This window comes from Pongo abelii, chromosome 6 (genome assembly GCF_028885655.2).
Source record: "Pongo abelii isolate AG06213 chromosome 6, NHGRI_mPonAbe1-v2.0_pri, whole genome shotgun sequence".
Lineage (NCBI taxonomy): Eukaryota > Metazoa > Chordata > Mammalia > Primates > Hominidae > Pongo > Pongo abelii.
Genome location: NC_071991.2, coordinates 88,719,664 through 88,747,147, shown reverse-complemented (window position 1 = coordinate 88,747,147; position 27,484 = coordinate 88,719,664). Strand labels below are relative to the sequence as shown.

Below are 27,484 nucleotides of genomic sequence, written 5' to 3'. Positions count from 1 at the left end.
TGTCTAAATATTTTACCTTTCTGCAGGACACCTCAGTAGAATATGTAAAAAAATCCTTCCATTTATTTTACTAATCTTTGTTAGGCTGGAAGTTTTCATTTTTCTCCTTTTATATAAATCAGTAAAAGCAATTTTAGTAGGTCCAAGAAAATAAAAAACATTTATTCCAAGCTAGTTTCCCCACTGTATTTGTTTGCAGCCTTACATCTGTCAGAGAGTAAATAGTTGTCTATTTTTTCCATTTTGTACTTTTTATTCATTTAACATTCCTTATGAACCATACCATACCTTAAGTTCTTTTAAAATATTTTTATGTTACAAAACATAGATTTAATAGAAGATATAGGACTTAAAGAAGAATTGGGTAGCCTTCTTAACCAATTCATCTAACATGAGCTTATGCAAATTGTTTTAAACTTTTCCTGATGGTAAATTTGAAACTAATGATTCCTTCTGCATTTAATTTATGGGTTTTTTTGCAAGTATCAAATAATATGTTTGTAAAAATACTTAGTAAGCTGTGAACAACAATTCAAAATTGATGGTAGGATTATGAGCATATTGAAATTTTTTGCAGAATTTATAAACTCAGAAATACTGAAAAGAGCAAGACCTTTGATTTACTAAAATGTTTCATTTTAGTTAATGGGGTGGTATAGAGTGGTGTTCACTCTCTTATATGTAATATAGATACATATAGCAGTGTAATCATCCCTGGTTACTGATATAAACTAGATTTCACATAGTACTACGTTTTAAAAGAAGTAGATTAAATGATTTTACATTCATTTTTGGAAAAATACCTTAGGGCCACATTATGATTTTTCTTTCAAAAATATTTTAAAAACTAATGATAACTAAAATGGAAAGCTTTACAGGAATTAGCAAAGATACATTCACATTCCCATTTTTGTCAAGGCGATATTGAATACTTTCTTTTTCATATGCAGCCACCTTGGTAGCCCATCTGCTTTATTAGGATTGCACTATTAAGGTTACCATAAATTACTAACGAGTACACCTCCCAAATTCTTAAGTCAGTAATCTTTGCAATTATAGAAAAACAGAAAATTATTTTTATCTTATTTATTAGAACTCAAGTCTACTTCACTTTGAAAATAGATCAGTACAAATGACTCTGAATTTGCCACCTTTAACTTTACATTTATATTGCTTCACTGTTAAAGAAAAATGCTGGCACTCTAGACCCATCGAAAGACTCACTTTGGGGATTCTTTTTAGGAGAGCTGGAAACAGAATTCTTTTTGTTATATTGGCAGGTTTTAGTTTCTTCAGGGATTTGTTGTGTGTGTGTGGTTTTTTTTTTTTTTTTGTCTCTTTATTTTGGTCTAAATATCTTCAAAACTTCAGTGATGGAAATATATTTTTTAAAAAAATACAAATTAAATAAAATTTAGCTCTTCCTACCATAGTTTGGGCTCTAAATGATTTCTCTCGATCAAACTTCCATTTATTTTTAATATTTTATATATTCACCCATTTCATTTTTTAGGAGATTTTATGAAGATGGAGCAATTGTCTTGGGTGAAGAAGCAAATATGCTTGCCGGCATGCTTCTAGGACTCAATGCTATTGATTTCAGGTACTTAATATAACCAAATGTATTCAGTTTTTAAATTATTCTATATCTTAATAGTTTCTACTTATGATTTTTTCTTTCAATTTTCTAAGTAAAGCACACAGTTAGATATTGTTATTTGATTCTTGTTGTTCTCTTTCAATTGACACCAGTTTGTTTTCTAAATGGGTTTGCTCTCAGAAAAGAGACTGCCTGAAACTTAATGAATTGATAGGCTTGCTCTGTAGCTTGGATAAAAAGAAAACTTAGACTATATCCCATTCCCCAACAGCCCCCTCCCTAATGAAGGAAGGCTTTGAATCTTATCTCTTAGTATTTTTCAGCTACTGCTTTAAAATTAAAAGACATAGACTTAAAGTAGTTTCAAAGCCAGAAAGATTCTCATTATCTCACGTGTTGAGTTAAGATCCTGAGAGGCTATCTTGGGTATCTTATGTCTCTTATGTTATGTATGGAGAATATAAAAAAAATTGTTAAAATTTACTTTTATTATCAACAAGATGAACTGGTTCCACACTAAAATAACAAGTGCTAAAAATGGGCAATACAAGTTCTTTTTAGATTTATAGACTCTTTTTTTGCATTTCTTTAGTCGATCCCAGATTTTACATTATATTGAAAGTAAAAGGTTTGTCTATAAGGAAACTCAAACACAAGGAATGAAGGAAATATTATATTTTTATTGAAATATAACATTTGAAAATTCAGGAATATTAACAAAATAAGTATAAGACAAATGAAATTCTACTTTTGAGTCTTGATAAAAATAATGCTGTTCGTTTTCACTGAAGTTATCTTTTTTAGTAAAGCACTTCCTTTTCTAAATATTTGTCACTTTACAAGTCTAACTTTATTAAAATTTAATAAACTAGTATTAGGTTAATTAGCTTAATTGTGGAGGATGAACATGATAGATGGAATGTGAAGGTTGTCTTTTTGATCCCTCTATGGATGTTAACTTTTTATATCACGTCACTAGCTCTGTCTAAATTTGTTACAGTCTTGTTTTGTTTGTTTGTTGTTTTATTGTTTTAAAAAACTAGCCAGGTGCGGTGGCTTACACCTGTAATTCCAACACTTTAGGAGGCCGAGGCAGGCAGATCACCTGAGGTCAGGAGTTCAAGACCAGCCTGGCCAACATGGCAAAACCCCGTCTCTACTAAAAATGCAAAAATTACCCGGGCAAGGTAGTGGGTGCCTGTAGTCCCAGCTACCCAGAAGGCTGAGGCAGGAGAATCGCTGGAACCCGGGAGGCAGAGGCTGCAGTGAGCCAAGATCATGCCACAGCACTCCAGCCTGGGTGACAGAGCAAGACTCCCTCTCAAAAAAAAGAAAAAAAAAAACTGGGATTAAGAATGTTAACTGTTGGTTTAATGTAACCCATTGACAGTGTATTAATTTGTACAATGCCTTGTCATTGGTATTGAAGGTAGAATATTTTATTCAGGCATTTATTTCTCACAAGTAACAAATTGCAAACAAAAAAATTCACTGCCATTTGATGAGAGAAATGTCTCTGGCAAGAGATTTTTCATAAAACTTAACTTTGATTTAAAATTTTATATATTAATAGGAAATATTTATTTTCTATTGTCTTAGTTTCTGCCTAAAGGGAGAGGGGCTGGATGGCAGTTTTCCTGCTGTAATAGACTATACACCATATTTGAAGTATATCCAAAGGTATGTGACATTTTGTGATATGTTTTTTAAAATCTTATTTAAAATTGAATGTCTTGTGCAATGTTTGTCTGATTAAAACTACTTTGTACTAAATATTCATTCCAGTATCAGAAATCATTAAAGGGTACAAGCTTCAGTTGCATCTTTAGTATTTATTATTTAAAAAATACACACGTTTTATGTAAATATACACTTTTTAACATAATTGTAATCCTAGCATCTAGTTTTTTAAAATAACAAAAGCATTTATTCATATTGCTGTAGTCATTATAATAACTTTAATAGCTCTGAAATAGTCTACTGAGATTTCGAAACTATAATTCAGTATTTAGATTGTTTTCCATTTTTTCTCATAAAAAAGGATAAATAACATTTTACACATATCAATTTTCCTTTTGTTTTCATTGTAAATTGTCAGAGATATCCAGATAAATTCTCTGAAAAATCTGATGACTCTTAAAATATGTCTTTTAAAGAGTTGTAACAATTTATCCTGTTACCAATACTGTGTGAGAATTCTGGATTTCCCACAATCTCATCAGCATTAAATAATAATTAATGACATCTATGTATGTTTCTAAGGTCTGCTTGAAAGATTGATTTCCTGACTAGAATGATGATCTTTATATACTTCTTTATTTTTCCATAAATTATTGGGGTACAGGTGGTATTTGATTACATGAGTAAGTTCTTCAGTGGTGATTTGTGAGATTTTGGAGCACCCATCACCTGAGCAGTGTACACTGCACCATATTTGTTGTCTTTTATCCCTCACCCCCTCCCACTCTTCCCCACAAGTCCCCAAAGTCCACTGTATCATTCTTATGCCTTTGCGTCCTCACAGCTTAGCTCCCATGTATCAGTGAGAACATACGATGTTTGGTTTTCCATTCCTGAGTTACTTCACTTAGAATAATAGTCTCCAATCTCATCCAGGTCATCGCAAATGCTGTTAATGCATTCCTTTTTATGGCTGCGTAGTATTCCATCATAGATAGATAGATAGATAGATAGATAGATAGATAGATAGATAGACATCACAGTTTCTTTTTTAATTGAGAAAATGAGCTTTTATTTGTCTATAATTTATCATGCATTCTTGGAAAATATAAGCAAGGGATTATCTGAAAGTAAAAAATCTGGGATGATTATTAAATCTAAAAACTACAGATAGTGTTAAGAATTCAAATTTTTCACCTTTCCCTCTCATCCCCCCGGGTGGAATATAAGATGAAAATTTAGCGAACTAAGGCCGGGCACAGTGGCTCACACCTGTAATCCCAGCACTTTGGGAGGCCGAGGTGGGCGGATCACAAGGTCAGGAGATCGAGACCATCCTGGCTAACACGGTGAAACCCCATCTCTACTAAAAATACAAAAAAATTAGCCAGGCGTGGTGGCACGCGCCTGTGGTCCCCACTACTCAGGAGGCTGAGGCAGGAGAATGGTGTGAACCTGGGAGGCGGAGGTTGCAGTGAGCTGAGATCATGCCACTGCACCCCAGCCTGGGCGACAGAGCGAGATTCCGTCTCAAAAAAAAAAACAAAAAAGTGAACTAAGGTAATTACATATTGACAGTTCTCAAGGTGTCTTCAAAACAAATCTTCCTTGTATAACACAGTTTCTTTATCCGCTTGATAGATGAGCATTTGGGTTGGTTCCATGATTTTGCAATTGTGAATTGTGCTGCTATAAACATGCGTGTGCAAATATCTTTTTCAAATAATAACTTATTTTCCTCTGGGCGATACCCAGTAGTGGGATTGATGGATCAAATGGTAGTTCTACTTTTAGTTCCTTAAGGAATCTCCATGCTGTTTTCCATAGTGGCTGTACTAGTTTATATTACCACCAGCAGTGTAGAAGTGTTCCCTGTTCGCTGCATCCACGCCAACATCTACTGTTTTTTGATTTTTTTATTATGGCCATTCTTGCAGGAGTACGGTGGTATCACGTTGTTATTTGATTTGCATTTTGCTGATCATTAGTGATGTTGAGCATTTTCATATGTTTGTTGCCATTTGTATATCTTCTTTTAAGAATGGTCTATTCATGTCCGTAGCCCACTTTTTGATGGGATTGTTTGTTTTTTTCATACTGATTTGTTTGAGTTGTTTGTAGATTCTGGATATTAGTCCTTTGTCTGATGTATAGATTGTGAAGATTTTCTCCTCCTCTGTGGGTTGTCTTTTTACTCTGCTGACTGTTCCTTTGGCCGTGCGAAAGCTCTTTAGTTTAATTGTTGCATTTGCTTTTTGGTTCATGCTCATTAAATCCTTGCCTAAGCCAATATCTAGAAGGGTTTTTCCAAAGTTATCTTGTAGAATTTTTATAGTTTCAGGTCTTAGGTTTTAGTCCTTAATCCATCTTGAGTGATTTTTGTATAAGGTGAGAGATGAGGATCCAATTTCATTCTCCTTCATGTGGCTAGCCAGTTATCCCAGCATCATTTGTTGAAAAGGGTGTCCTTTCCCCACTTTATGTTTTTGTTTGCTTTGTCGTAGATCAGTTGGCTGTAAGTATTTGGGTTTATTTCTGGGTTCTCTATTCTGTTCCACTGGTCTATGTGCCTATTTTAATACCAGTACCACACTGTTTTGGTGACTAGGGCCGTATAGTATAGTTTGAAATCAGATCGGGTGATGTCTCCAAATTTGTTCTTTTTGCTTAGTCTTACTTTGGCTATGCAGGTTCTTTTTTGGTTCCATATGAATTTTAGAATTTTTTTTTCTAATTCTGTGAAGAATGGTGGTGGTATTTTGATGGGGATTGCATTGAGTTTGTAGATTGCTTTTGGTAGTATGGTCATTACTCACAATATTGATTCTACCCATCCTTGAGCATGGGATGTGTTTCCATTTGTTTATGTAATCTGTGATTTCTTTCAGCAGTGTTTTGTAGTTTTCCTTGTAGAGGTCTTTCAACTCCTTGGTTGATTATATTCCTAAGTACTTATTTTTATTTTGTTTTTCAGCTATTGTAAAAGGGATTGAGTTCTTGATTTGATTCTCCACTTGGTTGCTGTTGGTGTATAGAAGAGCTACTGATTCGTGTACATTAATGTTGTATCTAGAACTTTTGCTGAATTCTTTTGTCAATCATAGAAACTTTCTGGAGGAGTCCTCAGGGTTTTCAAGGTAAATGATCATATCATCAGCAAACAGTGACAGTTTGACTTTCTCTTTACCTATTTGGATGCCCTTTATTTCTTTCCTCTGATTGCTCTAGCTAGGACTTCCAGTACTGTGTTGAAGAGGAGTGGTGAGAGTGGACATCTTTGTCCTGTTCCAGTTTTCAGAGGGAATGCTTTTAAGTTTTTCCCATTCAGTGCTATGTTGGCTGTGGGTTTGTCATAGATGGCTTTTATTACATCAAGGTAGGTCCCTTGTATGCCAATTTTGCTGAGAGTTTTAATCATAAAGGGATGTGCTGGATTTTGTCGAATGCTTTTTCTGCATCTGTTGAGATGATCATGTGATTTGTGTTTTTAATTCTGTTTATGTGGTGTATCACATTTATTGACTTGCATATGTTAAAGCATCCCTGCATCCCTGGTATGAAACCCACTTGATCATGGTGGATTATCTTTTTGATATGTTGTTGGATTCGGTTAGCTAGTATTTTGTTAAGGATTTTAGCATCTATGTTCATCAAGAATATAGGTCTGTAGTTTTCTTTTTTGATTATGTCTTTTCCTGGTTTTGGTATGAGGGTGATGCTTGCTTCATAGAATGTGTTAGGGAAGGTTCCTTCTTTCTCTATCTTATGGAATAGTGTCAAAAGGATTGGTACCAATTCTTTGAATGTCTGCTAAAATTCTGTGAATCCATCTGGTCCTCGACTTCTTTTTTGTTGGTAATTTTTAAATTGTCATTTCAATATTTCTGCTTGTTATTGGTCTGTTCAGCGTATCTACTTCTTCCTGATTTAAGCTAGGAGGGTTGTATTTTTCCACAAATTTATCCATCTCATCTAGGTTTTCTAGTTTATATGCATAAAAGTGTTCGTAGTAGCCTTGAACGATCTTTTGTTTTCAATGATGTCAGTTGTAATATCTCTTGTTTCGTTTCTTAATGAGGTTATTTTCTATCTTGTTTTCTTGGTTAATCTTGCTGATGGTCTATCAATTTTATTTATCTTTTCAAAGAACCAGCTTTTTGTTTCATTTATCTTTTGTATTTTTTTGTTTCAATTTCATTTAATTCTGCTCTGATCTTGGTGATTTTCTTTCTTCTGCTAGGTCTGGGTTTGATTTGTTCTTGTTTCTCTAGTGCCTTGAGGCATGACCTTAGAATGTCAGTTTGCACTCTTTCAGTCTTTTTGATATAGGTATTTAGGGCTATGAACTTTCCTTTTAGCACCGCCTTTGCTGTATCCGAGAGGTTTTGATAGGTTGTGTCATTATTGTTGTTCACTTTGAAGAATTTTTTGATTTCCATCATTATTTCGTTTTTGACCCAATGCTCATTAAGGGGCAGGTTATTTAATTTCCATGTATTTGCATGGTTTTGAAGGTTCCTTATGGAGTTGACTTCCAGTTTTATTCCAATGTAGTCTGAGAGAGTGCTTGATATAATTTCAGTTTTCTTAAATGTATTGAGGTTCATTTTATGGCCTATCACATGATCTGTCTTGGAGAAAGTTCCATGTGCTGTGGGATAGAATGTGTATCCTGCAGATGTTGAATGAAATGTTCTGTATATATTTGTTAAGCCCATTTGCTCCAAGGTATAGTTTAAATCCATTGTTTCTTTGTTGACTTTCTATCTTGATGACCTCTCTAGTGCTGTCAGTGGAGTATTGAAGCCCCCCCCCCGCAACTATTATTGTGTTGCTGTCTATCTCATTTCTTATGTCTATTAGTAATTGTTTTATACATTTGGGAGCTCCAGTGTTTGGTGCTTATACATTTAGGATTGTGATGTTTTCCTGTTGGACAATGCCTTTTACTATTGTATAATGTACCTCTTTGTCTCTTTTACCTGCTGTTGCTTTAAAGTTTGTTTTGTCTGATATAAGAATAGCTACTCCTGTTCATTTTTGGTGTCCATTTGCATGAAATGCCTTTTTCCACCCCTTTACCTTAAGTTTATATGAGTCCTTATGTGTTAGGTGAGTCTCCTGAAGGCAGCAGATGGTTGGTGAGTTCTTATCCAATGTGCAGTTCTGTATCATTTAAGTGGAGCTTTTAGGCCATTTACATTCAATGTCAGTATTGAAATGTGAGGTACCCTTGCATTCATTGTGCCCTTTGTTGCCTGTGTACTTTGGTTTTTTGTTTGTTTTTTATTTTTGCTTTTTAACGTGTAATTTTCTCTGGTCCCTCCATGATTAGCATAATGACTAACCTCCTGAATTCTTTTTCAGGTAAATCAGGGATTTCTTCTAGGTTTGGGTCCATTGCTCATGAGCTAGTATGATTTTTTGGGGGTGTTGAAGAGCCTTGCTTTGTTATATTACCAGGGTTGGTTTTCTGGTTCCTTCTCATTTGGGTAGCCTTTGTCAGAGGGAAGGTCTAGGGCTGATGGCTGTTGTTCAGATTCTTTTGTCCCACGGGGTGTTCCCTTGATGTGGTACTCTCCCCCTTTTCCTATGGGTGTGTCTTCCTGTGAGCCTAGCTGTAGTGATGGTTGTCTCTTTTCTGGGTCTAGCCACTCAGTAAGTCTACCTGGCTCTTGGCTGCTACTGGGGAGTGTGTGCACAGAGTCCCGTGATGTGAGCCATCTATGGGTCTCTCAGCCATGGATACCAGCGCCTGTTCTGGCGGAGGTAGCAGGGGGGTGAGGGGTTGCAATGGACTCTGAGGGTTGTTAGCTTTGGTGGTTTAATGCTCTATTTTTGTGCTGGTTGGCCTCTTGCCAGGAGGTGGCGCATTCCAGAGAGCATCAACTGTGGTAGTATATGGGGAGGAACCAGTGGTGGGCGGGACCCTGGAACTCCCAAGATTATATGCCCTTTGTCTTCTGCTTCCAGAGTGGGTAGGGAAGGACCATCAGGTGGGGGCAGGGCTAGGCGTGTCTGAGCTCAGACTCTCCTTGGGCGGGTCTTGCTGTGGCTGCTGTGAGGGATAGGAGTGAGATTCCCAGGTCACTGGAGTTGTGTACCTAGGAGGATTATGGCTGCCTCTGCTGAGACCTGCAGATTGTCAGGGAAGTGGGGGAAAGCAGGCAGTCACAGGCTTCACCCAGCTCCCATAAACCGAAAGGCCAGTCTCACTCCCACCATGCCCCTGCCAACAGCCGGAGTCCGTTTCCAGGCAGAGGGTGAGACAGGCTTGAAAACCTGCCACAGGCTACCCGCCTCCCAGGTGCGAAAGAAAAGAGTTTGGTTCTTCCCCTGCCTATGGAGTCTGCACACTGGGTTTGCGCTCTTCCCTGAGTTCTGGCCAGGAGGCTTCTCACCCCGTTCAAATTGTTACAGAGTTCAGCTAGAGATTTAGTTTTCCCTGTGGAGTTTTAGCCCCTGCTCCTCTGGCTGCCCTCCCTTTGGATCCCTGTGGTACAGGCAGGAATGGCCTGCTCGGGCACCCAGCGAGCTCCCAGGGCCTTTCTCCTGCTTCCCCTACCCCTGTATTTTGCTCAGCTCCCCAGATTGACTCAGCTCCTGGTAAAGTCAGAAACTTCTCCCACAAACAGACCTTCAGCTTCTCCAGTAGGGGTGTGTGTTTGGGAGAGGCGGGGTTCTCCCTTTCCCACTCCCGCAGTTGGGGCACCCACAGTATTTGGCAGGGGGTCTCCCAGGTCCTGCAAGAGCAGTCCACTCCTTCAGAGGGTCTGTGGGTCCTCTCGGGATTGGTAGGCTTTTTCTTACAGTCGATGTGGAGCTAAAATTCACAATGCAAGCCTCCGCAGGGTGCTCTGTCAAAAGCTGCAATCTAGTCCTGCCTTTTGTCCTCCATGATGATCTACAATCTTTATATACTTCTAAAATTTTATAATCATGGGAAAGCTATAAGGTATTCTGTATGTGTATAAAATATGTATGTATGTCACACATACACACACACATTCAAAATGCATTTATTGAGTGCCTAAACATAGGACAAAAATTTTCCTAGGTGCCAGGGATACTTAGATGTCAAGAGCACAGGAACTTTATGAACTTCTAAAAAAGAACACAGTCCCCATTCTCAAGATAATTACCATCTAGTAAGAGAAGTCACTAATATTTCAAAGCTGAGGGGGGAAGGTATTTTGGATGGTGAGGGAAAAAGAAGAATAGAGCGTAATGACACCGTGATTTCTAATTTGAGTAAGTGGATTCCTTGGGAAAAAGGATAATTGTAGTACACTGTCTAGAAAAGAAATGCAGCAGGATGATGTTTTGAGCAGGCATAAAATTATACTGTTTTGGGATATGTTGGATTAATAGGCACCGCTGTCTCTATTTTACAAATGAGAAAACTGAAATGCGGAGAGGTTGAATAACTTGTCCTTAGTCACACAACTAGTTTATGGCAGAGTGGGTAAAATACAAGTCTGGAATTAAAGGGCAAGATGTCATCTGGAGATAGAGTTTAGTAATCAATATGTAGGTAGAAAGGCTATATTCAGTGATTTAGGAAATGACTTAAAATATAAAGAGATATGTATACACACACTAATTTTCCTCTCCTACTTACATGTAAGATACTGAAGTAATTATTACAGTGTTTTTGAAAGGTACAATAATGGAACTTTCTCATGATGTGCCCTCATAATTAATTTAGTAATATAGATCCTGCATAGCCACTTTTTGTCTGAATTTTTTAATACAACTTTGTGATGCACTAATCCAAACATGTATATATAGCTTCTTTATAAAATGAAGAATTTCTAACCTCTTGTTGTACAAAGGATGCTAAAATGAGAATAGAAATACCAATTCAACCTAGTCATAAGCCAGTTAGCATTACTAATCATGGAGTTTTTATTTTTAGAAAAATTTAAACTATCTTAATTGTCATAAAGAACCAATACTTTACAAATCAAATTGCATCCACAGAAATATACCTGTATTAGACACATTTTTTAAAAATCTACTAGATTTCTAATTTTAAGAAACCATCAGTCCCTCCCCCCACATTGCTGCTTTTAATTTATTTCGGAAGTAATACATATTCATGGTAGAAAAATTATAAAATAAAGATAGAAAGAAGGAAGTTTAAGTCGCTCCTTATCTTACCTTCAAGAAGAAGCTGCTAGAAACATTCTTAACATTTTGATGGATGGCTTTCCAGCTTTTTCTATGCATAGATACATTATTTTCTTTAATGAGAATGGAATCATAATGTACATGTAGCTGTTTATTTCCCTTACTACTATATAAAGTCCCTTTTACATGTCATTAACAATGTTTCTACAGTATCATGTCCTAAAATTTCATTGTCTGTATAGTATGTTTACACAGTTATTGTGAAACTTTAGGATACATTTAATTATTCACTGTTATACAGTGCTGTAGCTAATATCCTTCTAACTACATCTTTTTATACAAAACAATGAATATTTCATTTTTTTCAGATTTATTTATTTATTATACTTTAAGTTCTGGATTACATATGCAGAATGTGCAGTTTTGTTACATAGGTATACACGTGCTGTGGTGGTTTGCTGCACCCATCAACCTGTCACCTACATTAGGTATTTCTCCTAATGTTATCCCTCCCCTAGCCTCCTACCCCTCGACAGGCCCCAGTGTGTGATGTTCCCCTCCCTCTGTCCATGTGTTCTCATTGTTCAACTCTCACTTATGAGTAAGAACATGCAATCTTTGGTTTTCTGATCTTGTGATAGTTTGCTAAGAATGATAGTTTCCAGCTTCATCCGTGTCCCTGCAAAGGACATGAGCTCATCCTTTTTTATGGCTACATAGTATTCCATGGTGTATATGTGCCACATTTTCTTAATTCAGTCTATCATTGATGGACATTTGGGTCTGTTCCAACTCTTTGTCTTTATTGTACAATGATTTATAATCCTTTGGGTATATGCCCCGTAATGGGATTGCTGAGTTGAATGGTATTTCTAGTTCTAGATCTTTGAGGAATTGCCACACTGTCTTCCACAATGGTTGAACTAATTTACACTCCCACCAACAATGTAAAAGCATTCCTAATATTTCTTTAAATAAAAATCCTAGAAGTGGAATTTATGGGATAAATAACATATATATTATTAAAGCTTTTGATATATACTGTGATTGTCCTCCAGCAAAATCATACCAATTCAGTTTGTATTAACAGTAAGTGAGAATGCCTACTCCCCACTCTTTCCAACAAAGTGTTTAAGTTATGGCCAATTTTGTAATTTTTATAAGTGAAAATGATATTCTACTATTTTCATTTGTATTTACTTGATTACTGGCAAAGTCAAACTTTTAAAAATGTTTATCAAAATGTCTTTTTTTTAATGGAAGTTTATTCTTCTAAAACTAAGTATATAAAATATACTTACAAAACTTCTTAAAACATATTTTATATTTAATATTGGTTCAAGTTTCAGGATGTGTACCAGTGAGAAACAGTTGCTTTTCTCTGAGTTACTGTTTGATATAACTTTAAACAGTCTGAAACATTGTCTCTGTAATACATTTTAAGCCTGACAAGTCCAGTAGCTAATGATTGTGGTCTTTGAGATACCTTCATCTTTTCACTTTTAAGCTTAATGGTATTATCACCATTCATATAGCTAAGTCTTTTATTTAAACAGATTATTTCCCAAAAAGGCTAACTTCTACAAACAAAAATCACTGACTTAAATAGACTGGACATGACCAAGCATGCTGTTAAATTGCCCTTACTCTGTCTCCTTGGTCTTAGGAGAAATAAATTAATCATTTTCTACGTAAGGCCAGTCCTTGGACCTGTGCATTATATCTCATCCCTTTTCTTTTAGTAAGGTCTTTGCTCTAGCAATTGTCTCTTCCCATTAATTATCCCTCTTTTCTAAATCTTGCCACATATCACAGCATATAAGCATGTTGTTATTTTCCCCACCATAAAAACAAAACCCAAAACTTTTCTAACCCCACATTCACTGTTTCTTTGTTTCCCCTCCTTTTATTACAAAACTGTGCCTCTAGGTTTTTTTTTTTCTTTGCCTCCATTCTCTCTTGAACTATTCATTAAGCTTTTATCCCCACCCCTGAAACTGCTCATGTCAAAGTCAGCAGTGATGTCTCATTGCCAAATCCAAGTAAGACGAGGAGACTCACCACTGGATTTGGCAATGATACACATGACTTCTCTCTTCAGAGCTCTTCTAGTTTTCCTCCTGGTTGCCCCTTCTCATTCTCCTTCCCTGATTTCTCTGTATCTCCCCAAACTTTAAATGTGGAATATTTCAGGAATTGGTCCTGAACCATCTTCTCTATCTACACTCACTCTGTAGGTAGTTTTCCACTCAGTGTTTCATTACTTTAAATACTGTCTGTATGCTACACTTTTCCAAGTGTGCACCTAGGACACCACTGTAAACTCTAGGACTCCTCCATCTGGCCTCCAAATTAACATTTTCATTTGGATGTGTAATAAACACCTCGACTGTTACATGTACAAAATTAAACTCCTAAATTCTCCCTTACAAAAATTTATTCTTTCAGTCTTTCCGAGTCCAACAATAGTGGTTGTATCTTTGTAGTTGCTTATACTGAAAACTTTGGAGTCATCCTTAAATTCTCTGCTATAACTCAAATAGGATCCATCAGCAAATTCTTTGGCAGCTCCACCTCAATTTAAACCTGGAAATGTATACTGGTCTCCATAGCTGTACCTCTTACTCCTGTAACTTATTCTACATAGAGGAGCCAGAGTGATCCTTCTGAAATGTAAGATCATTTTTGCCACAGGTAGCAACTGTCTGGGGCTGGTATCATGCAGTCAGTAAGAAGAGTTTACCAAGACAGTTATATGTATAGAAAGGCATATTTATTAGAGAAGGTATAAAAGTGTACATTCCAAGAAAGCAATAGGCAGGTCAGCTGGAGGGGAGCTGACTGCAAAAAGAAGTCTTGCTGGGGATTTTATAGAATGGTGCTTGCGCTGAAAAGGGCTTTGTGCAGTACTGATACTGAACTTTCCACCTCCAAATAACAGAATATACATTCTTCTCATCACCACATGGCACAGACTCTGAAATTGGCCACATAATTGGACATAAAACAATCCTCAACAAATGCAAAAGAACCAAAATCATACCAAACACACTCTTGGACCACAGCACAATCAAAATAGAAGTCAAGACTCTGAAAATCACTCAAAACCATGAAATTACGTAGGAATTAAACAACATGCTCCTGATTGACTTTTGGGTAAATAATGAAATTAAGGTGGAAATCATGAAGTTCTTTGAAACCAATGAGAACAAAGATACAACATACAAGAATCTGTGGGACAGAGCTAAGGCACTGTTAAGAGGGAAATTCATACCACTAAATGTCCACGTGAAAACGTAGGAAAGATCTCAAATTAACAACCTAATATCACAATGGAAAGAATTAAAGAAGCAAGAACAAATGCACCCCAAAGCTAGCAAAAGACAATAACCCAAATCAGAGCTAAACCAAAGGAAATCAAGACACACGCAAAAAAATTCAAAACCTCAACGAATCCAGGAGTTGGTTTTTTGAAAAAATAAGATAGTTAGGTTCCAAGCTAGACTAATAAAGAAGAAAAGAGAGAAGATCCCAATAAACACAATTAGAAATGACAAAGGGGGTGTTACCATAGACCCCACAGAAACAAAAATAACTGTGAATACCTCTATGCAGGCAAACTAGAAAACCTACAGGAGATAGATAAATTCTTTGACACACACACACTTTCCCAGGACTTAAGCAGGAAGAAATTGATTACCTGAACAGACCAATAATGAGCTCTGAAATTAAGTCAGTAATAAATAGCCTACCAACCAAAAAAAAAAAAAAGCCCAGAACCTGGTGGATTCACAGCCAAATTATAGCAGATATACAAAGAATAGCTGATAGCTTTTCTTTTTTTTTTTTTTTTTTTTTTTTGAGACAGAGTCTTACTCTGTCACCCAGGCTGGAGTGCAGTGCAATGATCTCGGCTCACTGCAACTTCTGCCTCCCGGGTTCAAGCAATTCTCCTGCCTCAGCCTCCCGAGTAGCTGGGACTACAAGTGCACACCACCATGCCTGGCTAATTTTTGTATTATTAGTAGATACGAGGTTTCATCATGTTGGCCAGGCTGGTCTCAAACTCCTGACCTCGTGATCCGCCTGCCTTGGCCTCCCAGAGTGCTGGGATTACAGGCATGAGCCACCATGCCTGGCCAGCTGATATCATTTCTGATGAAACTATTCCAAAATATTAAGGAGGAAAGACTCCTCCCCAACTTATTTTATGAGGCCAGCATCATCCTGATACCAAAACCTGGCAGAGATAGAACAAAAGAGGAAAGCTTCAGGCCAGTATCCTTGATGAACATTAATACAAAAATCCTCAACAAAATACTGGCAAACTGAATCCAGCAGCACATCAAAAAGCTAATCCACCATGATCAATGCAAGGTTGGTTCAACATACATAATCAATAAATGTGATTCATCACATAAAGACAAAAACCAATGATTATCTCAATAGACACAGAAAAAGCTTTTGATAAAATTCAACACCCCTTTGCATTAAAAACTCTCAATAAACTACATATTGAAAGAACATTCTTCAAAATAATAAGAGCCATCTATGACAAACCTACAGCCAACATTATACTGAATGGGCAAAATCTGGAAGTATTTCCCTTGAAAACTGGCATAAGACAAGGTTGCCCTCTCTCACCACTTCTATTCAAAGTCGTATTGGAAGTCCTAGCCAGAGCAATCAGGCAAGAGAAAGAAATAAAGGGCATCTAAACAGGAAGATAGGATATGGAGATAATTTACAAGAAGAGTAAAAAATTTAAAAAATATTGTCCTGTAAGAATGGAATTGGAGGAGGGTAGAGTGAGATAGGAGACTTATTTTTCATTTTAAGACTTACAGTTCTTTTTGGGATGGGGGCAGGGCAGAGCAGGATTATAACTTGTAAAGATTTAGTCAGTTACATACATATTAAACACCTGAGATGTATTTCTTTTTTAATGAAAATTTTGGTATTTGTAAGTTTTACCAAATTAAGTATTAAGTCCTTGATTTTATGATATCCTTTTACTTCTTGTTTTTTTACTGAGCTCTCACTTTCTAGTATTTAGGGCATTGTTTTTAGGGAATCATGTAGAACAATTGCTTTAATCTTTTTTTATTCATAAAAAGTCCTGTTAAGATATTTTTATTTATATAAATTTAATATTGGAAAAAAGGCCAAAAAGTTAGAATATATTTGAGTTTTTATTAATCTAAGTGAATCATTATCTATAAAGATGATGTCAGGTTTTTTACCTTACTAATATTGTTTCATGTCCAATATAGCAAAATATTTATAATTTCAATGATAAAAGGTACCTAAATTCATTTAGATTATTATAGGCCTTTGGATTACATTTAAACCAGATTGGTAGGTTATGGCTTATTTTACTTATATATACTCCCTTAAAATATGAAAAATTTTTATATTAAAAGAGTAGTAGTTTGAATAAGTGAGAAGTATAATAATTATTCTCTATATACAATATTCCATCAATTTTAAGATATACTTCTTTGTTTTACATTTCAATATTTCTAACAAATAATGTTGTGCCATAGTTTGTCAGCATTGTTTTTCCTTTCTTGGTGCATAAAGTAATTGTGCATCTTTTATTTGATTTTGTCCTGGAATTGATGAAATATGTTATATATGTTGTGTGGGATATGCACTGTTTGAAGAAATCATAATAATTAGATAATACCCTCTCCCTCCTTGTGGTCTCACCTCCAATCCCCAGACCATGGCATTGAGCTTTGTCAAAAATTCTAACTGGATGTCCTGTTTAGATCTTTTTAAACCTATTATTATTGTGAAATACAACTCACAAAGAAAAATAGATAAAACATAAATGTATAGCATAAAAAATTTATGAAGTGTATACTGAGTAATCACCACTCTAAGTATAGATAAAGCAAACATAGTCAGCACTGTGAAAGGCCTGCTTTTATCACTTCAAAATCACAACCCCCAACGAGCTCCTGAGACATAGTTACTGTAATAATACATTTTTGGTAGTGACTTCATTGCTTTTTTATTTTACTCTAAGAATGTACCTTACTTCCTACATACTATAGTTATGCTTGATTTTTACTTTCTATAAATTGAATAATAGACCCACCAAAAAACTATTAGAACTGATAAACAAGTTCAGTAAAGTTGTAGGATACAAAATCAATGTACAAAAATCAGTAGCATTTCTATATGCCAACAGTGAACAATATGAAAAAGAAACAAGGAAAGCAATTCCATTTACAATAGCCACAAATAAAATTAAATACCTAAGAATTAACCAAAAAAGTGAAAGATCTCTACAATGAAAATTATAAAATACTGATGAAAGAAATTGAAGAGAATACCAAAAAAAGAAAGGATATTTCATTTTCATTAATTGGAAAATGCAGTGTCCCATCACACCAAGCAATCTATAGATCCAATGTATTTGCTGTCAAAATACCAATGACATTCTTCACAGAAATAGAAAAAATTATACAAAATTATGTGGAACCACAAAAGACCCAGAATAGCCAAAGCTATCATGAACAAAAAGAAACAAAACTGGAAGAATCAAATCACCTGCAAATACTATAGAGCTATAGTAACCAAAGCAGCATGATACCAGCATAAAAATAGACATACAGACCAATGGAACAGAATAGAAATCCAGAAATAAATCCATGGATCTATAGTAAACTCATTTTCTAGAAAGGTCAAGAATATGCACTGGGGAAAGTACACTCTCTTCAATAAATGGTGCTGGAAAAACTGGATATTCGTATGCAAAAGGATGAAAGTAGACCTCAATCTCTCACTGTATACAAAAATCAGATCAAAATGCATTAAAGACTTAAATTTAAGACTTGAGGCCAGGTGCAGTGGCTCATGCCTTTAATCTCAGCACTTTGGAAGCCAAGGCAGGAAGATCTTTTGAAGTCAGGAGTTTGAGACCAGCCTAGGCAACACAGTGAGATGCTGTCTGTACAAAAATCTTTCAGAAACTTAGCTGGACATGGTGTTGCACACCTGTAATCCCAGCTACTGGGAAGACCAAGGTGGGAGAATCACTTGAGCCCAGGAGTTCAAGGCTGCAGTGAGTCATGATTGTGCCACTGCACTCCAGCCTGAGCAACAAAGCAAAACCCAGACTCAAAAAAACAAAAGAAAACAAACAAACAAAAAAAAAAAAACGAACACCTGGAACTTTGAAAATACTACCAAAAACTGCGGGTCATTGATTGGCCTGAGCAAAGATTTCCTGAGTAATACCTCAAAAGTACAGGCAACCAAAGCAAAAATGGACAAATGGGATTCCATCAAGTTGAAAAGCTTCTGCACAGTAAAGGAAGCAATCAACAAAGTGAAGAGACAACACACAGAGTGGGAGAATATATTTGTATATTTGCAAGCTATTCATCTGACAAGGGATTAATAACCAGAATATGTAAAGAGTTCAAACAACTCAATAGGAAAAAAATATCAAATAATCCAATTAAAAAGTGTGCAAAAGATCTGAATGGACATTTCTCAAGAGGAGACATACAAATGGTTAACAGGTACGCGAAAAAGTGCACAACGTCATTAATCAACAGAGAAATGCAAATCAAAACTACAATGAGATATCATCTCACTCTAGTTAAAATGTCTTTTATTCAAAAGACAGGCAATAATGAATGCTGGCAAGGGTATGGAGAAAGGGGGGAACCCTTTTACACTGCTGGGGGAATGTAAATTAGTATAACCACTATGGAGAACAGTATGAAGGTTTCTCAAAACACTTAAAAAAGAACTACCATATGATCCAGCAATCCCACTGCTAGGTATATATCTAAAAGAAAGGAAATCAGTAAGTATGTGAAAGAGATGTCTGCACTCTCATGTTTATTGCAGTACTATTCACAATAACTAAGATGTGGGATCATACTAAGTATCCATGGATGGATGAATGGCTAAAGAAAATGTGGCATATATACACAATGGAATATTATTCAGCCACAAAAAAGAATGAAATCCTATCATCTGCAACAACATGGATGGGCCTGGAGATTATATTATGTGAAATAAGCCAGGCATAGAAAGACAAATTTCCCATATTCTCATACGAGGGAGCTAAAAATTAAAATAGTTAAGCTCATGAAGATAGAGAATAGGATGATGGTTAGCATAGCCTGGAAAGGGTAGCAAGGGAAGGGAGAAAAGCCGGGATGATTAATGGGCATAAAAACATAGTTAGAATGAATAAGATCTAGTATTTGATAGCCCAACGGGATGACTATAGTCAACAATAATTTATTGTATATTTTAAAATAACCAAAAGAGGGGAATTGGAATGTTCCTAACACAAAGAAATGACACAAATGGTTGGGCATGGTGGCTCATGCCTGTAATCCCAGTACTTTGGGAGTCTGAGGCAGGGGGATCACTTGAGGCCAGGAGTTCAAGACCAGCTTGAGTAATATAGTGAGACTCTGTCGCTAGAAAAAAAAATAAAAATTAGCCAAATATAGTGGTGCTTGCCTGTAGTCCTAGCTACTTGGGAGACTAAGGGGAGGGGATTGCTTAAGCTCAGGAGTTTGAGGCTACAGTGAGCTGTGGTCGTGCCTTTGCTTTCCAGCCTGGGAAACAGAGTGAGATCCTGTATCGAAAAAAAAAAAGTCCTTGAGGTGATAGATACCCTCAATTACACTTATGTGATTATTACATATTAAATGCCTGTATCAAAACATTGTATGTACCCCATAAATATATACCCCACCTGTTATGTACCCATAACCATTAAAAATTTTAAAAATTATTTAAAAGTTCAAATCGCTGAATTTTTTACATCAAAGCTCTGAAAGAAACTATAAATAAATAATTTGGTTTTAGATGTATTTCATTTGTGCAGTTTATAGTTGGGTTTTGTTCTGTGATACAGGTGTTTTTTTTTTCTTAATGGGTGATTTTAGCCTATTCACACTTACTGATTCATAACATCAATTACCATAACTATAACTATAATGCCCACACATACCTAGTTCTTTAGTTGGTGTTATCCAATACAGTAGCCATTAGCCACATGTGGCATTCAGTACTTCAGATGTAACTAGTGTGGCTGAGGAACTGAATTTTTCATTTAAATTTAATTTTAATTAATTTAAACTTAAAAATTGATGCTACATTGTTTAGGGAAATTGAAGAAGATGTAAGTAAATAAAAAGATATACTTGTTAATGAATTGAAACACTTCATATTCTTAAGATGGCAATACTTCTGAATTGATCTGCAGATTCAATTCAGTTGCTATCAATATTCCAACATCCTTTTTTGTTTGTAGAAATGGACAAGCTAATCCCAAAATTTGTATGGAATCGCAAGGGACTCTAAATAGCCAAAACAATCTTGAAATACAAAATCAGAGGACTCATATATCCTAACTTCAGAATTTGCTACAAAGCTCCAGTAATCAAAACAATATGCTGCTAGCACAAGGATATACATACAAATTAACAGAATTAAATTAAAATTCTGGAAATAAACCCATACATTTATGGTCAGTGGAGTTTTGAAAAGGGTACCAAAACCATTCAATGGATAAAGAATAGTGTTTTCACTAAATGATGCTGGGACAACTGACTATCCACATGCAAATGAGTGAATTTGGACCTTAACCTCATATGAAATGCAAAAATTAATTCAAAAATGGATCTAAGACCCAAATGTAAGAGCTAACACAATAAAATCTTATAAGGAAACATAGGTGTAAATTTTTCATAACCCTGAGTTAGGCAATTGTTTTTTAATATGACACCAAAAATGTAAATAACAAAAGAAAAAATAGATAAATTGGACTTCATCAAAATTTAAAACTTCCATTATCAAAGGATACCATCAAAAAATGAAAGAGTGACCCAAAGACTGGGAGAAAATTTTTGCAAATCATACACAAAATCAGGTTCTAGTATTTATAATACATAAAGAACTGCTACAACTTGGCAACACAAATATAAAGAACCCAATTTTAAAATGGGCAAAGAACTTAAATAAACATTTCTCCAAAGAAGATGTACAGTGGCCCAGAAGCACATGAAATGATACTCAACATCATGATAGGGAAATGCAAATTCAAACCACAGTAAGACACCATTTTATACTCACAGGGATAGCTATATCCAAAATCAACAAAACATAGTAAGTATTGGTGAGGATGTGGAGAAGTTGCATTTCTGGTGGGGAAATGTAAAATGATGCAGTTGCTGTGGAAATAAGTTTGATAATTTCTCTAAGTTAAATACAGAATTACCACGTGATTCTGAAATTCTACTCCTGGATATCAATTCTCTTTCTACCCAAGAGAACTGAAAACATATGGTCAAACAGAAACTTGTACATGAATGTTCATTATTCCTAATAACCAAAAATGGACACAATGCAAGTGTTCATCAGATGGTGAATAAATTAAAAATGTGATGTATCCATACAATGGAGTATTACTCAGCCTTAAAATGGGATGAAGCACTGATACCTACCACAACATGGATAAACCTTGAAAACATTATAGGTGAAAGACGTCAAACACAAAAGCCACATATTTTATGATTCAGTTCCCCAAAAATACACTTTGTGTTTTTGTTTCTTGTTCTCTTTTTGGTTTTCAGATTATCCCCTGGGAGAAAAGGGAGCATGGCAATTTATCACTATAAGAAGACCAGAATTTCTCCCACCATTCTTTGTTAACATGATGTATTTCCCAGTTCTTTAACTATACATAAACAATTTATGAAACAGACATAAAGGTATATATAAGTATACAAATGAATAAATAAGATAATTCTAGGTATTCTTGTTTTGGAGCTTGATCTTAAAAGATATTTTTGATGTTTCACCATTGAATATTGTATTTGCTCTGGGTTTTACTGGTGTATTTTGTTTTTGTTTTTAGTTATGAATACTCTGTTTGGTTAAGAATGTTTTCTTCTATTCTTAATGTGCTCTGGGATACTTCTTATAATTGGTTTCTTGTTTGTTTTTAAATCATTAATGAGTCTTGTAAATGTATCACATGCTTTTTCTGCATCTATTAAAATTATTCATATAGTTTTTCTCCTTTAATATGTTCATGTGGTAAATTACATTAATAGAAATGTTTAATGGCCCTTACATCACCTTGTCGTTCTGGAATAAACCTATTGTGAACAATAGTATATTATCTTAATCCCTTGTTGTATTCCATTTTAAATACTTTGTTTACAATTTTTACATACATATGTGTATGAATTTTACATCTATATGTGTATGAATTTCAATAAAATCTATGAAATAGACTTTATTTTCTTTTCTTGCACTGTCTGCTTGAAAAACCAATGGTATATTGGTGACATCATCCTCTCCCCAAGAATTTGGGGATAATTTTTTCCTTGTAAACTGTAAGTCCATTGTGTATGATATTAAGATTCCCACTAGTTTTCTTTTGTCTAATATTTTTCTAGTATATTCTTTTTAAAACTGTATTTCATCTAATCTATCATGCCTTCCACTGTAAATGCATTTCAATTCAGAGACATTATGTAAGAAAATGGCATGACAGCAATAGTAAGATGTCATCAATTACAAGCTGTACTATGATTCCAGATATGTCAATATATTAAAAAATATATACCAAGAATTTATGAAATACATTGTTTTCAGCTTTTCTGTGTCCTTATGTCTTTAAGTATGTGTTTAAAAATGTTACTTACCTGGAATTAAAAAAATCTACTCTGGCAGGCTTTGTCTTTTAACTGAAGTGCTTAAGATATTTACTGATATATTTGGAATGATATCTACTATTGCATTTTTTGCCTTCTACTTATCCTATGACTTTGCATTTCTTTTATATCCTTTCTTCTTTCTTGCCTTTTACAAATTTCTCTTTTCCCTCATTTTATTCCTCTACCAGTTTAAAAGTTATGCACATAACTTCTCTTCTTCTACGATACCCCATTAATTTTAATATGCAGATTTAAAATTTAACAAAGTTGAAGGTTAATGTCTTTACCACCCATCCAAGTAAATGAGAATCTTGCATTGCTTTGCCTCTAAATTTTTCCTTTTTGACATATGCTTTTGATGTCCCAAATTTTACATTTGTCATTGATTTATTTAAAAATTTCTAAAGTAGGCATAATTGTTACTGTTTTATACTCTCAATATTTGTTTAGGTTTACCCATAAGTTTACCATTTTCTTTGTGTACCTTCTTGCAAAACAACCTTCCTTATTAGGTCATTTTACTTTTTCTTATATTATAACCATCAGAAGTTGTTTTAGTGGGGATTTGTTGGCACATCGCTAACGTTTTAGTTTTCTGAAAATATGCTTATCTCACCCTCTTTTTAGGAAGATAATTTTGCTGGATATGTGTCCTTGTATGGCAGGGGTTTTTTAGTATTTTGAAAATATTTAATAAATATTACACTTTTTTCTGTTTATCTTCCATTTCACAAGTTCTTTCTTCAATTGTATCTGATTTTTAGGCAATCCATTTATTTTTACTGTCAAATACATTTAATTTTTAAAGTTCTGTTTGGGTGTTTTCAAAGCTGGAACTTTATTATCAGCCATTATTTTTTTTCTGTTTTACCCAAAGCCATGGTATGACAGGCAAATATTCTTTGGTATTTGTTTGTTTATGGGTTTGTTTTCTAGATCACTGACGAAGAACATCTTGTTGGTCAGACTTTTCTTTTGGCAGAGGTATCTGTTTCAAATTTGCAACATGCGTAGATGCCATACTCAGGAGCCCAACAGATGCAAACACAGATCACAGAGGTTGAAATATATAATGTCTTTCTTTGTGTTTATGATATTTTTCAACATTACATCTATGAAATTATAATTTCTGACCTTGATTTCTTTAGTTCATATCTTTCTGGTATTTTCTCTCTCTTCAGTTTTACCTGTTTGGTATTTATTTGTGTCCTTTTTAAGTGTAAAAAATTTTATTAGCACATTTAATTTAAGCAACATTCAACAAAGACAATAGTCAAAGATTACTTTATGTAAATTTAAAGACCAAATTGATATTTTTTCAAGGATTTCATAGTATCTGTGGTAAGACACGTATAAGACTTGCTCCTTACATTCATTTTCACTTTCCTGAGTTGACAGTTATACTGGGTCTAGTCTTTTATTATTTTGGTAATTTAACATGCTTATTTAATTTAAAGTATCAAATCAATAGCTTTATTAGCTATTAATTAACTTTAAGTCTCAAATAAATATCTTTATTCTTGAATGAGCTCTTTTGAAAAAATATTAGATTGAGGCAGGTACGTGTACAGGTTTGTTACTTGGATATATTGCTTAATGGTGAGCTTTGGGCTTCTAGTGTAACCATCTCTCAAATAGTGAACATTGTACCCAATAGGTAATTATATGACCTTTATCCCCTCCTCAGTCTCCCCACTTTTAGAGTCCCTAGTGCTTATTATTTCCATCTTTATGTCCATGTTTACCCATGTGAGAATATGTAGTATTTGATTTTCTGTTTCTGAGCTATTAATTAGGATAATTGGCCTCCAGGTCCATTCATGTTGCTGAAACAGGAGACAATTAATTTCATTCTTCTTTATGGCTAAATAGTATTCCACCATGTATATATACCGCATTTTCTTTATTCAGTACTTTATTGATGAATACTTAGGTTGATTCCATACATTTGCTATTGTGAATAGTGCTGTGATAAACATACAAGGGAGAGTGTCTTTTTGTTACAATGATTTATTTTCCTTTGGGTAGGAAATCCCAATTCATCTGGTCCTATGCTCTTTTTTGTTGGGAGATTTTTTTAAATTACTGATTCATTTTAATTACTTTTTATTGGTCTCTTCAGGATTTCTGTTTCTTCCTGGTTCAATCTTGGGAAGTGTAGGTTTCAGAAATTTTTTTTCTAGGTTTTCTAGTTTGTATGCATAAAGAGGCTCATAAAAATCTTCGATAATCTTTTGTATTTCTGCAGTATCAGCTGTAATGTAACCTTTATCATTTCTGATTGTGCTTATTTTAATTTTCTCTTGTTTTTTCCGTTGTTAATCTAGCTAGTGGTCTATTAATTTTTTTAACCTTTCAGAAAACCAACTTTTCATTTAATTGATCCTTTGGGTTGATTTTTTTTGGTCTCAGTTTCATTCAGTTCTGCTCTGATATTTGTTATTTCTGTCTTCTGCTACTTTTGAGTATGGTTTGTCCTCGTTTTTCTAGTTCCTTGAAGTGTAACATTTGGTTGCTAATTTGAGATCTTTCTATCTTTTTGATGTAGGCATTTAGTGCTATAAACTTTCCTCTTAGCCCTGTTTTTGCCATATTCCAGAGGTTTTGGTATATTATGTCTCTTTTCATTTGTTTCAAAAAGAATGTTGGATTTCTGCCTTATTTTGTTTACCCAAATGCCTTCCAGGAGCAAGTTGTTTAGTTTCTACATACTTGTGTAATTTCGATGGTTCTTCATGGTATTGATTTCTAATTTTATTCCACTGTGGTCTGAGAAGATATTTGATATGATTTCAGTTTTTAAAAATTTATTGAGACTTGCTTTATGGCCAACCATATGGTCAGTTTTGGAGAATGTTCTCTGCACAGATGAGAAAAATATATATTCTGTGGTTATTGGGTAGCATGTTCTGTAAATATCTATTAGGTCCATTTTCTCTAGAGTCTAATTTAAGTCCAGAGTATTTTTTTTAATTTTCTGCATCAGTAATCTGTCTAGTGCTGTTAGTAGGGTGTTGAATTCCCTCACTATTATTGTATTGCCTTATATCATTTCTTATGTCTAGTAGTATTTGTTTTATGAATCTGGGTGCTCCAGTGTTGGATACATATATATTTAGAACAGTTAAATCTTCTTGTTGAATCAAACCCTTTATCATTATATAATGACCTTCCTTGTCTTTTTTACTGTTGTTGATTTAAAGTCTGTTTTGTGTGATATAAGAATAGCTACTCCTGATCGTTTTGTTTTCCTGTTGCATGATACATCTTTTTCACACTCTTCATTTTGAGTCTGTAAGTGTATTTACCTGTTAGGTGGGTCTTCGAAGATGGTTGGTCTTATTTTTAATCCAGCTTGTCAGCCTATATCTTTGTGAGGCTATGTGAGGTTCTGTTCCTGTTATAGTGTTGATAACTAGTTGCTTTGTAATCTCAATTGTGTAATAGCTTTATTGGCTGTCTGAGCTTTGGACGCACTTATGATGGTGAGTATCATCCTTTTTTATGTTTAGAGCTCCTTTGATCATTTCTTGTAGGACTGGTCTAATCGTGATTAATTCCCTTAGTGCTTGCTTGTCTGGGGAATGACTTTATTTCTTCTTCATTGATGAAGCTTAGTTTGGCAGTATATAAAATTCCTGGCTAGTGTTTTTTTCTCTAAGAAGGCTGAAAAAAGACCCCCAGTCTCTTCTGGCTCATAAGGTTTCTTCTGAGAAGTCTGTTGTTAATCTGATAGAATTTCCTTTATAGGAAATTCTTTTCTTTTCTTTTAGGAAATTTCTTTTCTTTCACGTTGACCTTGGATAGTCTGATGATCATATGCCTTGGTGGTGTTGATTTTGTATAGTATCTTTCAGGTGTTCTCTGAATTTCTTGTATCTGAATGGCTATATCTCTAGCAAGATCAGGAAAATTTTCCTGAATTATTCCCTCAAATGTTTTTTCCAAACATTTTACTTTTTCGTCTTCTCTCTCAAGAATGCCCAAAAGTTGTAGGTTTGGTTGCTTTACATAATCTAATGTTTCTTTAAGGCTTTGTTGATTTTTAAATTTGTTTTCTTTTTTTCTGACTGTGTTAATTAGAAAAATCAATCTTCAAGCTCTGAAATTCTTTCTTTTGCTTGGTCTTTTCTACTGTTAAAGCTTTCAAATGTATTTTGAAATTCCTTCAGTGAATTTTTCATTTCCTCAAGTTCTGTTTGGTTTTTAAAAATATCTACCTAACTCATCTTTCAGATCCTGAATTGTTTTCCTGATCTCTTTTTGTTGTTTCCCAACCTTCTCTTAGATCTCATTTAACTTCCTTATAATCTACATTTTGAATTCTTTATCTGTCATAACAGAATTTTCATTTTGGTTA

The 27,484-nt window shown here is 34.7% G+C and overlaps 1 protein-coding gene across 7 annotated transcripts in view; it reads left to right on the top strand.

Annotated features, from left to right (window-relative positions):
• RUNDC3B (RUN domain containing 3B) overlaps positions 1–27,484 on the top strand; it is a 214,674-nt gene that overhangs the window by 109,710 nt on the left and 77,480 nt on the right. For all 7 annotated transcript variants that reach the window (XM_054559119.2, XM_054559117.2, XM_009243045.4 and 4 more), the window contains 2 exon segments: positions 1,514–1,603; positions 3,200–3,280. In XM_054559119.2, the coding sequence (XP_054415094.1) occupies positions 1,514–1,603; positions 3,200–3,280 (171 nt within the window).